Source organism: Lissotriton helveticus, chromosome 3_1 (genome assembly GCF_964261635.1).
Source record: "Lissotriton helveticus chromosome 3_1, aLisHel1.1, whole genome shotgun sequence".
NCBI classification, from domain to species: Eukaryota; Metazoa; Chordata; class Amphibia; order Caudata; family Salamandridae; genus Lissotriton; species Lissotriton helveticus.
In genome coordinates this window covers 958,353,448-958,368,969 of record NC_136061.1, presented here as the reverse complement: position 1 = coordinate 958,368,969, position 15,522 = coordinate 958,353,448, and the positions used below count along the sequence as shown (strand labels likewise).

The 15,522-nt window shown below is 43.5% G+C and overlaps 1 protein-coding gene across 1 annotated transcript in view; it reads right to left on the bottom strand.

The window, feature by feature from the left end:
• COL6A3 (collagen type VI alpha 3 chain) overlaps nt 1-15,522 on the bottom strand; it is a 261,122-nt gene that overhangs the window by 113,944 nt on the left and 131,656 nt on the right. Inside the window, exons 12-18 of the mRNA XM_078681366.1 lie at nt 11,464-11,813; nt 7,460-7,538; nt 6,190-6,335; nt 4,655-4,747; nt 3,447-3,500; nt 1,976-2,047; nt 128-154 (exon numbers count right to left, since the gene is read on the bottom strand). Of these exons, the coding sequence (XP_078537492.1) occupies nt 128-154; nt 1,976-2,047; nt 3,447-3,500; nt 4,655-4,747; nt 6,190-6,335; nt 7,460-7,538; nt 11,464-11,813 (821 nt within the window). The remainder of the gene's footprint in view (nt 1-127; nt 155-1,975; nt 2,048-3,446; nt 3,501-4,654; nt 4,748-6,189; nt 6,336-7,459; nt 7,539-11,463; nt 11,814-15,522) is intronic.

Here is a 15,522-nt window from a genome sequence, read left to right as displayed (position 1 = left end):
CATTACATCTTATGTCTCGACAGGACTGTAAGGATGACTGAATTCAGTGACGACCCAATTGCAAAATACCAGTACCAAAATAAAGCTAAGCTTTAAAACACCATGCTTGGAGTGAGTTGTTGCATACCTTTTCTCCACTGAACCCTCTGGTACCCTGGAAATAAAAGAAATATGTAAATTATTTTCAATTGTATTACAGCAGAAAACATGTTCCAGTCTCGGAAATAACATGGGGATTATTATAGTTTGTGGCACCTACTGAACATGTGGAAAGATGGATGTCATTTAGGGGTCGCTGCTGATACCCCTGGCTTGCCCTTTGCGACCCCTGGCACTGCCTTTGCGACCCCTGCCATCAGAGGTGGCAAAATCAGTGTTATGAATACAGGAGAAGCTAGCCCTTATGGATGTCGTTTGGGGCTCCACTCTCCTATTTTCTGTATTTTTTAAAATTTTAGTAATAGTGAATAAATTACATCATTGTCTGACAGTGTAATAAAAATCGAGTACATATAGCTAATATGACCTTCCCTGTCTGCTGAGGTAACTACACAAAACTTTTAAATATGTGTTGTGTGCGTGCTTGCAGGTTTGAGTGTGTTTATCTAAGAGAGAGCTTGAGTATGTGTGAATGTTTGTACGTGTAAGCAGAGTGTGTGTGTCTATGTGGCTGTATATGTGGGTGTGATTAAAGTGAAGTTCAACGGCCATGTGATGTCACTTATGCTACCCCTGGTATTTTGGCGAATTGATGTCCATGGTGGAATATGCATCTTCTTGACCCAAAGTGAATGTCACTCCCCTATTTCCATAATTTTAGTTTAGTCTGTTGTGTTTGCTTTCCTCATGTGATGGTGTGACCCACTGCAGGTAAAGGATAGATCCGTGTAGTGTCCTCCTATATCTACAGGAACCAAAATGTTTATTATTTTGAATGATGTATTAACTTTTTCCATAGGACCCGACGTCCTCATCCCAGGAGGAGCATGGATAGCATTCTCTTTCAAGATCCCAGTGCCACTGTGCCAGGAGTAATGACATAATGTTCTGTCTTGCCACCTCACCAATATGCTCTCACATAATTCCCACCCTCCTATTTGCTGTCTCACATGTTACAAAATAGTAAAACAACAGCACCGTCACTTCCACCAACAAAGATGTTTCAACCTATTTAATCCCTGTAACAATGCTACAACCCTCTGTTTGCCCTTGGAGGTGTCAGTTGTGCTGTAGATGACCACAGTGGTAAATGCCACATCATGATACCCAGTGGTATAACTGAATGAATGTGGATGCCTTCCTATTTCAAAGGGCCTGATTGCGAGTCTGGGGGTCTTGCGACCGCCACATTCGCAATGGCTGTGGTCCGTCTGCGGCATTATGACTTGCAAAGTCGTTGCGTCGAAGGAATGCCGGCTGCGCCAGGTAACAGTTGTTCCCTGGCGGTAGCGGAGATGCGCCACAATGCAGTAGGCAGTCCCACTGAGCATATTATAAGTTCAACCACCGCCAGCCATTTCAAGGCGGGAGCCCCGCTATTAAAATTGCTGGAGGTGGAGGAACAAAGAGGGCTCTACAGACACGGCATGTCCCCTCACTATGGGGATACATTCAGAGGGGCACAACCTGTACTCCCATGTCTGTAAACCCCCAAAGTTCCAGCACGGCATGGATGGAGACGTGCTGGAACTTTTTTGCTGTTCTGAATGCAGTGCCTTTTGTCCAGGTACTGCCATGGGAAAGACGAAAGACCATCCGCTATACACGAGTTTGACTCATAATACGGCGGGCGGACCTCGAGCGGGTTTGGCGCAGCTGTGCCAGAGGAGAGCCGGCACTACTGTCCCAAACTTGTAATCAGGCTTTAAGTGACCAGATAATGGAAAGTATTATTGTATTGGAGAATAGGCATGTGTCTGCATATGTGTGCAAAGTCTTTCATGTGCTTTGAATAGTATGAGTGATATAAAAGCACCTTGACTCCACGTTGCCCAGGACATCCTTGGAATCCTTGGGTTCCAGTAACTCCAGGAGATCCACGTTCACCCTAGAGAAAGGAGACAAAATATTACTTGCCGGCAGATGTTACAAATAGTCCTCTACACAACTGCATGAGCAGAATACAGATCTCCCTGTGTGAGAATAGCATAGCAGTCAACTTCTTGTATCTTTTCTGTTAATCCAACTGCCTAAATGGCCTTTTGTCAATCCTGAACATGGAGGGCGTTCACTTACAGGCAAAGCTCTGTGTCCTCTTTGAGGCTACTGGAGACTGTGTCCTCTTCAGAGATACTGTGGCCAAATCTGTGATAAGGAGAACAGCCCAAACAAACCCAGGATGACCTCAAACTCAGGCTGCAAGAATTCTTATTTAAACGGTTGCCTTGACACCTGTGAACTTTTCAGGGAGAGAGGAATCAGTTTCTCCCTCAAGAAGCTTGAGTATGCCAAACTGCTCACACTTAACTACAGGGCCCATCAGGGTAGAGGTATAGGTGCTTATTCCAGAGTCGTGCTTAAGCAGCTATGCTGGGGGGCTGTAGTGAAATTGGGTAGGTTAGGTCCCTAGCAAGTCACTTGGTGTATTTATACTCTGAGGCTTGGACCATTCTCAAGAGGCAAAGAAAGCTGTTTTGCAACTACTATGCTGCAACAAGCCAGTGGGGAATAGTACTGCCCCTTAGAGAAGGCAGGTGTGGATTCTGAATGTGGTATGGGAAGCGACTGTGTGGGATATGCTAGAATACATGGTAGGTACTTTCAAATAAAAGGCATTAGTAGCTGCCTCCTCTGGGTTGTATGTGAGAATATTATGTAGAAAGATATTGTGCTACAAGCATATCTTAGCCACAATATTGGATAGGTAAGTATAGCTAGGTAAGTATAGATTTACTACTCTTAACTGCATCTATGTACGTTGGAGATACTGTTTCCCTGCATGGAGCTCTACCAACAAGATAGTACAACACAAATTGCTGTTGTAAGGGACTGTCTTTCCTGCAGCGTTTAGTAGGGGATGAATGAATGAATGAATGAAGGATGTCTTGTATTGCGCAAACTTAACCACGAGGACATCAAGGCGCATGCAACATAAAAAAACATATAGTAACAGAACGGCTGATACCACAAAATTTAGTAAGCCTGGGAGAAGAGCCAGGTCTTCAGAAGTTTACGGAAGATCGCCAAAGATCCCCAAAGGGAGAATAGTTAGCTCTGCTTTACAAGGCGAGACTGTTATGGGTGAAGCTTCCCAGTAATACCTCTAAGGTGTAATACTGACAGGACATTATGGAGTACTCTGTATTGGGAAAATGAGTCTGAGTGATGGCGAGCGGCAGTGTGGGGAAGGGATGTATGAAAGAGATTATCCACAACTCATGTACACTAACAGAACCACATGAAGACAGTGACACAGACACGACAAAGAATGACTGTTCGATACTTACAGCTCCACCTTCTTCGCCTGGGAAGCCTCTATGTCCCTTCTCACCAGGAGAGCCCTATGGAAACAAAAGACAGTTAATATGGAAGAGAGAGTGCAGCCGCAAGAGTGCAAGTTCAATCAATGCATCTATTTTGCCTGGCTACTCCAGAATGGAAACATCATCAAGAAAGTGCTGCACACATTTAAATAAATCACTTCTATAATATTTTCAAAATAAGAGTGATTTTAGGAAACATATCACTTTTTTCAAATGTGTAACCAGAGCAGTATCACATTGCCCTAACTCTTCAGATGAACAGGAAATACATTCCATTGACCTGGAAATATGAAAGATTAGGATTTGTTGCTCACACAAGAGCTTTGATATTCCTGCACCACCACATGCTACCTTGAAGAGTAGACCAACATAACGTGAAGCTGGTGCACTGATTAGTACCCCTGACCTCGAGACTCGAAGAGATATATGCTGGTTTATACATTGGATCCTTTTGGTGGAAGACATCCACTGATTGGCCTTGAATCTAGAAGCACATGAGTGTGTACCTTCCTCAGCATTACAGTATTGTTATGGGCAACTGGAATTCAAGGAAGGGGCAAATCTGTCCAGGAGGCCCAGAGCTGCTTCAAAGAGGCAAATCAATCAAGCCTGGTGAAGTCGAAGGGATCAGCATATGCTCCTCGTTCTTAACAGAATTTCTCGATTAGCCATCATTTAGTCTACATGAGAACAATGATAGAAAATGATAAATTCTACACGATCAGTCTTGACTATGGACTTCAGTTATTAAAATTTTACCCAGAGCAAGTTTAGGTGACGCACATTAGTGCTTTCTACAATAAACAAGCCTTTGCAGCCGGCAAGCAAATATCCATGGTACTACACACCAATAACTAATAATAGCTTAGAATAGGAAGTGAATAATGAAGATCAGAAACATAATTCATTGTGGCATTAGCATAAAAATAGCAATTGTATTAATTTCACTCACTCTTCCAATACTTTTAATAACCACCTATGCATTTTGCTCACCATCTCTGATGCGCAACAGAACATATGGCATGCTGCCCATCTCGAGCTTCTGCGGCCTATGGAATTAGTGTGCATCTGTGAAGTTCTGAACACTAATAATACTAAACCGTAAGTGTCTGGACATTGCTCCATTTTGTTGTTGTTGCTATAGGCAAGTGAACTGAAGAAGATACACATACCTTTGTTCCAATGGTTCCCAAGCCTCCTCGGTCTCCTCTCTGTCCAGAACACTTGCAGGGGACACCGCAGCACGCTTTCTCCGCAATATTATCCTGAAAAGAAAAACTGCTTGTAAGGTGCACATATTTTAACTATCTGATATAGTTATAGCTTCTCACAGACAGGGTGGTCATACACATGGGCAGCATCTGTAACATAATGAAGTTAGAAATATGAAAACTGCTGTTTATAGGCTAGACATTTAACTAAAAGTGCCACTGTGTAGGGCTGACTTAGGGTGGTTGAAACAATAATCAGGGTGAGCATTTACTGTTGCATTTGACCAAGACACCTATTTCTCTGTTAGAGCATATGTGTTCTAAATGTAATTCAGGTTAATACTCCCAATTTTGTGGTTCATCTGGAGGTATAATAATGTCCACACATTTGGCATTTTATTAGGTCTGGAATTGTTGCAAAATTCTTGTATGGGATAGTGCCTCCACGTAAAAACATGATGTACATTTTTGGATTTCTATATTTTATTTTTTTCTACTTACAAATAAGGTGATCTAGAAGGCTAAATAAGACTGTGGTACTCGAGCCTGGGTAAACACTAATCAAGCTTCCCTACTCATAGTTATGCTGAAACTCCTTTAACTCCAAGTTATAGCCCAGCTTAGGTACTTGTATTAGGAGAAGGGTTTTAATGGCTGATGGTCTAGTGATGGTATTCTCTTAATAGAGACCTTCAGCGGTTGTATTTCACTGGGATTAGTGTCAGGCTCAAGTTTGCAGCCCACTCCCTCAAAACAGTGTGGGCTTTAAATCGAAACCCTAAGTGTTATGGGAAACCTGACATGCCTGCAGACTAAAGCATCTCAGTGATAAAGCCCAAAGTGGCAGAAATGCGGCCTAGTTGCTCTTCTTTAGGAGATGGCCTAGCAATTCTATAAGGTCTACCATTTCAGGAGGGAGAAGAGAAATATTTTCATATGGTGTGCTCTCTCTCATTAGCACACAACAGAGTGAATGACAATGCATGAATACAGCAGAGAAGGAAGTCCTCCAAGGCGCAACTGCTAAGCAGAGCCGAACTGAGGACCCAAAATGAGCCCTGGCAAAAATGCTCAAACCAGCCCGCTCCCTTTATCTCCTAGCACAATCTCTCTCTTTCCATCATTATATCTCTCTATCTCTTTCTCTCCTCTTTATCTTCTCCTCACTGTTCACTTGCTCTTTACCTTCCCCTTTCTTCCTCCCTCTCTTTCTCTCTCTTGAAGCCTCCTTGTGCTTGCTGCAATTAACCTCAGGGAGCTCGGGAAAAGAACACAGCCTCTAGCAGCTGCCCTTGGCTTTCAAAACCAGCCTTCTAGGGCTCCAGCCCATTAGAGAAATGCTAGATGAAATATAAGGTGTGCCCATCCTACTGCTAAACGTAGCACGGCAACCTAAGGTTTTAACTTGTATTCCTAATAAAAGACACATATTTCCACCTCATCCCCTTTTAAAATTCCCAGTTTTTCATAGATAGCAGGGCCCAGCCATTCCTCACCAGCTCTTCTGCAATCTCATAGTCCAAATCCAGCAGGCTGAGTTTCAAAGGCCGGTTGTAGGTGAAACCACGTCCAAACTCCAGATGCATGGCATCCTCAAACTTCTGCACTCCTTCAAGACCCACCAAGAGCATGGCCTTCACACCTGCATGGGGATGTAAGACAGGAACATTGCTACCTGAGACAGGATGACCCAATGAGGCAGATGAGTAATCCACCCTGATGCAAGAAAGACTGTGCAAAGTTAGTCAAGCAACATTTAAGGGGCAACTGACTCCACCACTGCTACAATGGAAGTAAATTCCACCTATGATGCTGTATCATCAACTAAAGAGCAAGATATTATCCTCCAAGACGTAACAAAGCTTTTCCTAAGGAACCTTCAAGTGTCACCCTAAGCGTGATTGCTGTAGTAAAATCACATCCCAAGCAGGCAAGAGTAATGAACCTGAAAACCAGTGCTTAATTTTAGCAGGTGCTTTCCGGTGCTCAGCACCGGCACCCAATCCTCAGCACAGGTGCTTATAGCAAAAGTTAAAGACACACTCATTTGGAAGGCACTTGATTTTCCACAACATCGCGGTATGTTGAGCCACGCCGAGACTTGAACCCGGTTCCACAGCACCAAAATCGTCAGCTTTAGCCATTAGCCCTAGTCCTCCCCAGAATAATAAGTGTCAGGGCTCTAGTCAGGAGGCAGTTTGCATCAGCACATTTCTCCTGTTAGCGCTGCCTTCTCAGGAGAGCCCCGGCACGTTTTATTTTACAAATTAACCACTGCTGAAAACTTTGTTAATATAGGCACCCTACTGTACATTCATGAAGCCAATTGAGGTTCAACTGTCAGTTCTGCAATACCACCACCGAGTAGAAGGTAGAATACAAAATGCCTCTCCATTCTGAGCAAGCTTAAACTTACAATATAGATCGTGCGTCTCAGAGGGGCAAGAGCAGATGTCCCAAGGGAAACTGTGCTTCCTTAAAGAATTTCCAGGCCCCCAATAGGGATAACATATATCTCAACATAGACCATTGAATGGCCTTAAATGCCACAACTAAGCACTCCCTGAAGTGAGTAAATCTCCCTATTAACAGCTGAACTTTCCACCAACAGTGATTGGAGATCCACACAAGGAGAGACAAAATATGTTTCCCTAATGGCTAGAAATCATGCTTATTTTTTAGCAGTTATATTATTTTACAAGTATGCCACAGCTTTAGGTACCATGAGACTCTATATAGAGATATAGCCATATGTTTGTTGCATACCTCCATTTTGCAGGGCAGCAGAAGCCGCCTGTAACTGAGCCATTCCTTCATCCACACCATCTGTCAAGTGGATCACAACCTTTGGGAAGAAAAAATAAAGACTACATGAGTTTGGAGTTATCTTTAGCTTATGTGTTGGTCCCAGATGTAAGGCAGAAAATGGATGAATTAGATGGGTCAGTTCTAAAGAGGTAGTATGTACAAGCGAAAAATGAAAACATGAGATAACAAAAACAGAGAGATAACAGAAAGAGATGGTGCCATACATAGGGGGTAATGTGGAGTGGAGAGAATAGATTAATATGTAAGAATTTGGAAAAAGACAGTTAGATAGAGAAGTGGCTGTAGTGGAGGCTAACAGGTAGAGAAAGAAAGACAGAAAGGAAATAAAATAAAAAGAGACAGGACCAAGACTTGACAGAAAACTAGCATATTGTTGGACTTCAGCGAAGGTGTGGGTATATGGGGCAGTGCCGGGTGGCTGCCCGACGGTGGACCAATCGGGTCAGTCGACATTTAGGCAGGTCCCACTGATGGAAGTCCGACAAGGGGGACCCGGAATTGCCCCAAAAAGTTGCACAATGTCCTCATTGAAGACCTCTACCAACTTCGGGATTAATAACCGCCAATGAAATATCAGGTGCATCTAAACTAGTCTCAGGATAGTCTCGACAACTGATGTGGTAGGCATAGTCAGAACCTTTGAGTGCGGATTGTGCAACTTTTCCCTTAAGGGTGAGTGACGGGCAGGAGAAGAATCCCATTTAAACTTATAATACTTGAGACAAGGCTCATCTTTCAGCCACGTCTTCAACTTACTCAAGGATGGTGACTTGGAGTGGGATATGACCTGCAGTAGGAAACAGTCCGGGAGTAGGAGCTGGAAATTCTAGAGGAGGACCTGCCCCAATTCCTGCCTTTGAAGACCTGTAGCTTCAACTCGCATTCCCTGATGGCCTTTGGGGAGCATTTATCACTGGACTTTGAGTCCAGCTGTGACACTAGACAACAGAGACAGATGGTGTGAGTCTATATATGGATCTGTGCCATTCCTTTTGGAGGTGCTGTGAGGTGCTGCAGATTCCAAAAGCGCAAGCTATGAGCATAAGGGAGCAACTGCTAAGAAACCTCCGGATCTAGTCAGGTGCCTGGTGGAAAAAAAAAATCACTAAGCATGACTCAATAAAAGTGGCAATAGTCCAGTGCTGGTGATTAAAGTATTTAATTATCACATCACTCTACCAACATTTGTGTGCTACATGTTTTTATCCCAGTACAGGAATCAAGACGTCAATGCAGTGTACTTTATGCAATTAATACCCCACGGCACATGCATGAGTGTGTTTCCTAGTCAGTGTGACTAAAGACAAACACTGGAGCAATGTGGTTTGTGTATGTCCTGATAAAAGTCCTGGATTCAAGTGGCCTCTAGTTAATCGGCTGAAACATGTCATCCGTCAAAGGGTAACAGGATGATTATATCCTCACCCTATTATAACACATCTTTAAACCATACCCAAACAGCCACAAATAAAGGGATACTATGAATGATTAAGGTATTTTTATTATTTATATTAATACCCCAGCTAGAAAAATATTCAAAGTGCTCCCTGGAATATGGCCGAGACCACCGTGGTTTTAAGGGAGCAGGATGAGATCTGATGATGAAGCATGCCAGTACTATAGTATTTGAGGTTCTAACAAAGAAGAAATATGTACTTTTTTCTTTGAAAACATGGTGCTTAAAAAGAAGTTGAAGCTTTCCTCAAAGCAAACAAGTTTGATATGGGATACATTTTATGAAGTGCCTGGAAAAAATCAAAGTTTTTGCAATCTGTAGTTAGAAGTATCCATCAAAAAGAATGAGACAATGATGGGTAAAAAGACTTCACAGATATGAAATAGGACCCCAAAAAAGGGAAATGTGTTGGAGATTGAAAGAGAAAGTGACAGAGATGTACAACGGAGAATTGGAAAAGAGTACAAGCAAGCATGAATTTGACAAGAGGAGAAGAATGAAGGGCAAGAGGAGAGGGATGTGAGAAAAGGTCTAGAAGAAAGGCTAAGAGTACAAAAAGAAAGACAAATAATCTAGACAGTGTTTGAAAGAGAAAGGCAGAGAGAATAAAGAAGAGGGAGTGGGAAAGGGAGGAAGACGCAAAGGTACAAACAGATATAACAAGAATGTTTCTCTGTTGAAAATTGATATCCATTTTATATCATTTAGGCAACATTCCCATTCATGGAAACCTATGGGTGGAACACTTATTTGAAAAAGAATCTCGCCCCCAGCACTGGTGAATTCAATGGATTTTCTGAAGCTCACGCAGGTTGTGGTCTGTTCTTTTATGCATTCTAAAAATGGCAAGCTTTAATTTAGAACTCTTTAACTTACATTTTGGATGCTAAGAGAACTTATAACATCTTTAGCATTAGAGATGAGTGAAGGAAAGCATTTGCTACATGTTTCTTGAAATGGCATCCAGTAATCTCATCAAGGGCTAGATATACAACACATTTTTGCAGTCACAAATGGTCTGATTCGCAGCCGTTTGCGACCGCAAAAAAGCTTTTTAAAATGTAAAAAAATCAGATTGAATTTTAGTAGCTTGGTACCCAAACAGAATTGCTATTTGGAAGGGGCATGTTCAGGGCATCCCTTACAAATATGGAATCTGAATGTTATCTACTAATGGTTGCTACAGCTCCTGTATAGAGCACCCTCAACACCAGCGACACTCGAAATTTCCTCACCTCAAATGTCTGCTTTTTTATCAAAGTTTGACTTAAGACTTTGCCCCTTTCTATCTCAGCGTGGAAAGCAATGTGCTAATCCTATGCTTAAAAACTTTGATAGAAAAGCAGACATTTGATGTGAGCACGTTTAGAGTGTCGCTGGTGTTGAGGGTGCTCTATACAGGAGCTGCCTTCCACCTAAACTTGGGACCTACCCAGAGGTCTCTGCTTCTTTTTTTCATAATTTATGCGTTACTCTATGACTGCAAGGGTATTGTTTTGACTTATACTGGGTACTCCCTTGTGTCTGGACAAACCTAAACTTTTCTGAAGAGCTGTGATGACAGCGTAACAAGTGTCAGGGGTTGCTTTTATTCATTTCAGATTGGCTTGGGTGGTATTTTACCTATCCAAAGCTGTAATACTGTGCCTAGAGTGGAAAATGGCTTTCATCATTTTACAGCTCAGCATGGCTAGCACTGTGCTAATCCCAAGCTTAAAGACTTTGCTGTAGAAATGGCAAAATACTTTGTCCCCCTCTATCTCAGCGTGCATAGCACCATTCTTAGTCTATGCGTAAATAAAAATCACTGTCACTGGTGTTAAGGGTGCTTTATACAGGAGCTGCCTTCCACATAAACTTGGGAACTACCCAGAGTTCTCAGCATATGTTTTGCATAATTTATGCGTCACTCTGTGCCTGCAAGGGTATATATATATATATATATATATATATATAATCTGTGGTCAGGGAGGGTGAAAGTGACAAACGACGGGATAGAGAATGTAAAAACTAAATAAAAATAAAACCACTTACCTCGCGCTCGCATATTCAGCGATGCGGCAAGCATAAGGTAAGTGGTTTTACTTATTTATTTTACATTCCCTATCCCATCCCGCCCCGTCCCACTGCCAATACTGGAGCAGGCTGCCAGTGAGATATATATATATATATCTTTGCACTACCATGAGCTGTTTTAGCATGCAGTGTTCTCTACCCGTCACTATTCAGGGGCACAATATACAGCCTTCCAGCAGTGATTCACATGGTTTATTATATGTAAAAAATACTCAGGTTCTTTTAGTATTTGTATCCACTGATGATGTACATTGCGGTGACATAACTTTTTAAGTTGCAAGTCCAACCTCATTCCATGAAGTTCCACCACATAATGAGCAGACCAGGGCCCAGATTTGTTCTCCTCTAGTTCATTGCCCACCCAGCCCAACCTTTCTGAGTATAAACCGAATGTGCACCTCAGCCTCACCTTCACAGTATCGTCAGCACCTCCTGTTTTAAATTTATTCAGGTAGGTCTGTAGTGTGCGGCCCGTAAAGATGTATGGGCCTCGAGTCCGCACCCTGGTGAACTTCTCAAACAGCTCAGGCTTGTACTCCGAGAAATCAAACACTTCCACCGGCCCAGTGGCACTTTGAGCAATCATGGACACACGCACAGTTGGACCCTCTGCAGAGGAGCAGCTAATCTTGTTCATTTTTGAGATCCTGTCAAGAATGTGCTGCATCTTCAACTCCAGCCCCCTCTGGGCAGTAAAGATGTCCTCTCCAGCGGTGACACTCGACACGTCAAACCCGACAATCACTTCCAGATTACAGGCTGCAAGTAGGAATCACAACAAAAATGTAATCAAGGCTCATGCTTCTGTCTCTACATGAAAGATGATAGACACATGCCATATTAGAACAGGAGATCCCAGTGTTCCCAATATCTGTTTAGCAGTGTGCCTATGCTATTGGATGGTTGGGCAAAGGAATTTCTCTCGGTTAATATGTCAGACTGAAAGGTCACGTAAGCTTTCTGTATCATGAAAGCTGCATTACTGGGGGAGGATGGTGATTTGTCCCTGGATTCACCTGTATTTCTGTGTTAGTGTGTCTGTTTGTGCAGGCTATTGGAGGCCCTACCCCCAGGTTCAAGTGTGTTTATTTGTGGTTTTCATCAGATTTACCATCATTTTGCAGTGTTTTTTTATCATTCTTTCTGGGCAAGCAGAATGTTTTCCCATCCCCTTAACCAGTTTGGGATAATACAGCAGAATGTGTGGTGAATTCTCCTGGCTTTTGTACTCTATGATGAATAAGAAAGCACCGCTTATTGAGCAAATTATATAATCTTTGCACCTTGCCATTGCATTGATCATTGAGCCTTGTCTTTCTCTACTGGACTGTTAACCCTGTGCCTCCTTAGCAAGAGACATAGATATGGAGGCCCAGATTCATCAGCTAAAGACCAGAACTAATTTAACCTCAGTGTGATGAATATTTGTATAAACGTTATCTTAAGGAACATTAAAATACAGCATGATTGAGCCCTTAATCTTAAGAAAGATAGCTAGCGGAAGAAAATAGAGGAAACCTCTACATGAATGACAGAGGAGAGGGACTAATCATGTGAGATTTCACTGATATTCATCTGCTTCTTTCCATTCATTAAGAGCCAGAAGGTCTGTGCCCCTGGGAAACCTGACTATTGTTTATACCTTATAACAGCACCTAGAAATGTGTGGATCAAGTTCTGCCAGGGGAGGATCTTCAGTTCCCTAATGCATACATGTGTGCTGCTTATACTTTGCAGCATGTTCATCATCCCTTGCTTAAAGAGCATGTGGTAGTGTACATACTCCTTTGACCATTATTAATAAATGTATTTCTTTAGGCTTCCTTTCATTTATTTTGTGCTCCTTTGCACTGTCTCTGAGGCAGCCACACCTGGTGTCTTGAAAAAGGCATGATAGGGTATCTCAAATGACCATATGTAATTGCTATTTCTAGTGACAGCTCCATAAGGATTAACCTCATAGGAAACTCCCTTTAATTTAAGAATTGGCACAAATTGGGTGAAAGAAGTTGGATAGAAACATTAAACGAATTACAGTCAATTCCTTTACAAGCATTCCTCTCCTCAGGCTACGAGTCAAGCACCTACAACAACAAATTCTGTAAGGTACCTTTATACAACTCCTCAATACGATAAGTGGGGCTGACCCTCCTCCTATTAGTTAGATAGTTTGTCTTCTTTTGGACTTTTCCCAAATTTGGCAGAATGAGTATTCAACAAGCTCTGTAAATAAGGTAATTCTACATTATAAAGTGGCTGTACTATTTAGAAGTCCATTGTGCAGTCTATGATTTTCCTTTCTGTCATTAAATCCAAAAGCTTCATAAATCAATTTGCAATTGTTAGGTTTTACAGACCAGCAGCTTTGTTTATGTGAAAGTAAGGCTCTGTACATATGAGCCTTTTTCCATCATCGTTGATTCTTCAGGAATTGTGTGACTGTGCAGAATTATTTCAAACTTAGAATGAGTGTTATTTGTGAAAGTGGGAATCGTGCAAAGATGAATGGTTTGCCACTTTTGGGGGGAGCTACAAAGTACAACACTATATCTAGGCATCTTAACCAGGTGGATATTTGGATGCTGTGTGTCAGTGTGATGGTATATCAGATTGACACTTTGTTCTTGTTAGAAGGTGGTTCTGACCATCTGAGCCACCCGGATTCTTTTTGCTTTTTGAACACCTATTTGTTGAGCTTTTACTGTGGGAGAGCCTCATAAGTTGGGACTCACCCACAGTGAACTCACGATGAAAGGGACTGCACTTGTATTTTACCGGTGTCCCCCTGGCATGAGTAGACCGCTATGCCGCAGCCGGAGTAAGGGGTACTGGGCCGGTTACATGCAGCCACGTGTGTACATGCATGTGCACAAGTGTAAGGGCTGCGAAGGGGAGATTCCTGGGGTGCACAGCCCAGGAGCAGCGACAAATTGAATGGTGTGGCAGGAATTATGCAGAGCTGGGTGGTGAAATGGAATAGGCTTTATACATTGTGAAGAAACATGTAAGGGAAAGTCAGTGTGCTTTACTGTTTTCACTGAATGACCATTTCATTATTACCCTATGAGGATGGGGATCACATGGGATAGCTTCACTTCCCTAGGGCCTACAAATTCCAGACATGCACTAAAGTTCACTATAGCTTAGGTGAGAAGAAGTATTCTGCAGAGTCCAAAGTCATGTACTGCTTTGGGGTCATCCAGAAATGTCATATTCCTCTGGGTCAGCTCATAACCAGAGCCTGGCTGGGGCTGACCCTGCCAGGCTGTGTTAATGACCTTCCTCCCGAAGCGCTTCAAGAAGAGAAGATGGGTGGAGCTACAGACTAATCCGTCAGCAGCTGTCACATGATGCCAGGCACCAAGCTGCTCTGGAGAGAAGGCAGAAAGGGGAGAAGGGGCTTTCAGAGACCATGTGGCTTGAGACCCCTGAACGACGCCATCTTGAACTAATCCAGAGGCCTGGGCAGGAAGGAGGGAGCAGGGGCAGAGAGGTAATGTGTCACTGTTTGATAGGGTAAACAAAGAGACGTCCTAAAACCAGGAGGGCGCCACCAGGAGCAAGAAGAAGCCAAAATGGTGAAGATCAATCCCCTGGGGGCTGAGATATGCCCCCCTGAAGGTAGGCGACCTTTGACCACTGGCATGACCGACGACGAAGCGCGTGGGAATCCGCCGCTGGTCTGAAATGAGTTCAGGGGTGGATCAGGCCCCGGGGCTGCCCCCACAAGAAGATAAGCCGGGGAGCATGACAGCGCTCCCTGTGAAACTGGTCACAAGGGGTGCCAGGAGCCCTCCCTGGCCCCCGATTAAACTGGAGAGGGGGGAAGCACCATCGCAGGGAAACATCCTTTACAACGCAACTTTGACCACACAGTGCTTTTACATCGCAACTTTTACAACGCAAACCATTACAACGCATTGCACTGGAGGGCGCTCTAGGATAGGGAATAGATTTAATTTACTATCCAACACCTTCCCTACTATCCACGGGGACTGGAGTTGGAATAGTAAATTAAACTATTCACTATCCAGCACCCCAAAGCGCTATGCGTTGTAATGGTATGCGTTGTAAAAACTGCGATGTAAAAGCATGCGTGGTAAAAACATGCATTGTAATGTCATACATCCGCCATCGCACTCACCTCATGGGAGAAACAAAGCCGGGGAGTGCCTTCGCGCTTCCAGTATAGAATTCTGGCCCCTGTCGCCCAGAAGATGAGCCGGGGAGTGCTGTCACCCCCCTGCGAAGATGTACTAGGGGCCCGGGATCCCAACTCCGGGCCCCGAAGCCAGAAGCTGAAGTCCAGGAGTGCCGTCGCACACCAAGTGAAGGATTGCCATAAGGTGTGGGACCTCATCTCCGGGCCCCGAATGGAAGGTGGATGATGGGGGAGTGCCGGAGCAGGCAGAATAGAATGAACGTGCTGGCTCCCTTGGCTGTACACGAGGGTGCGGGCCGGATGGGG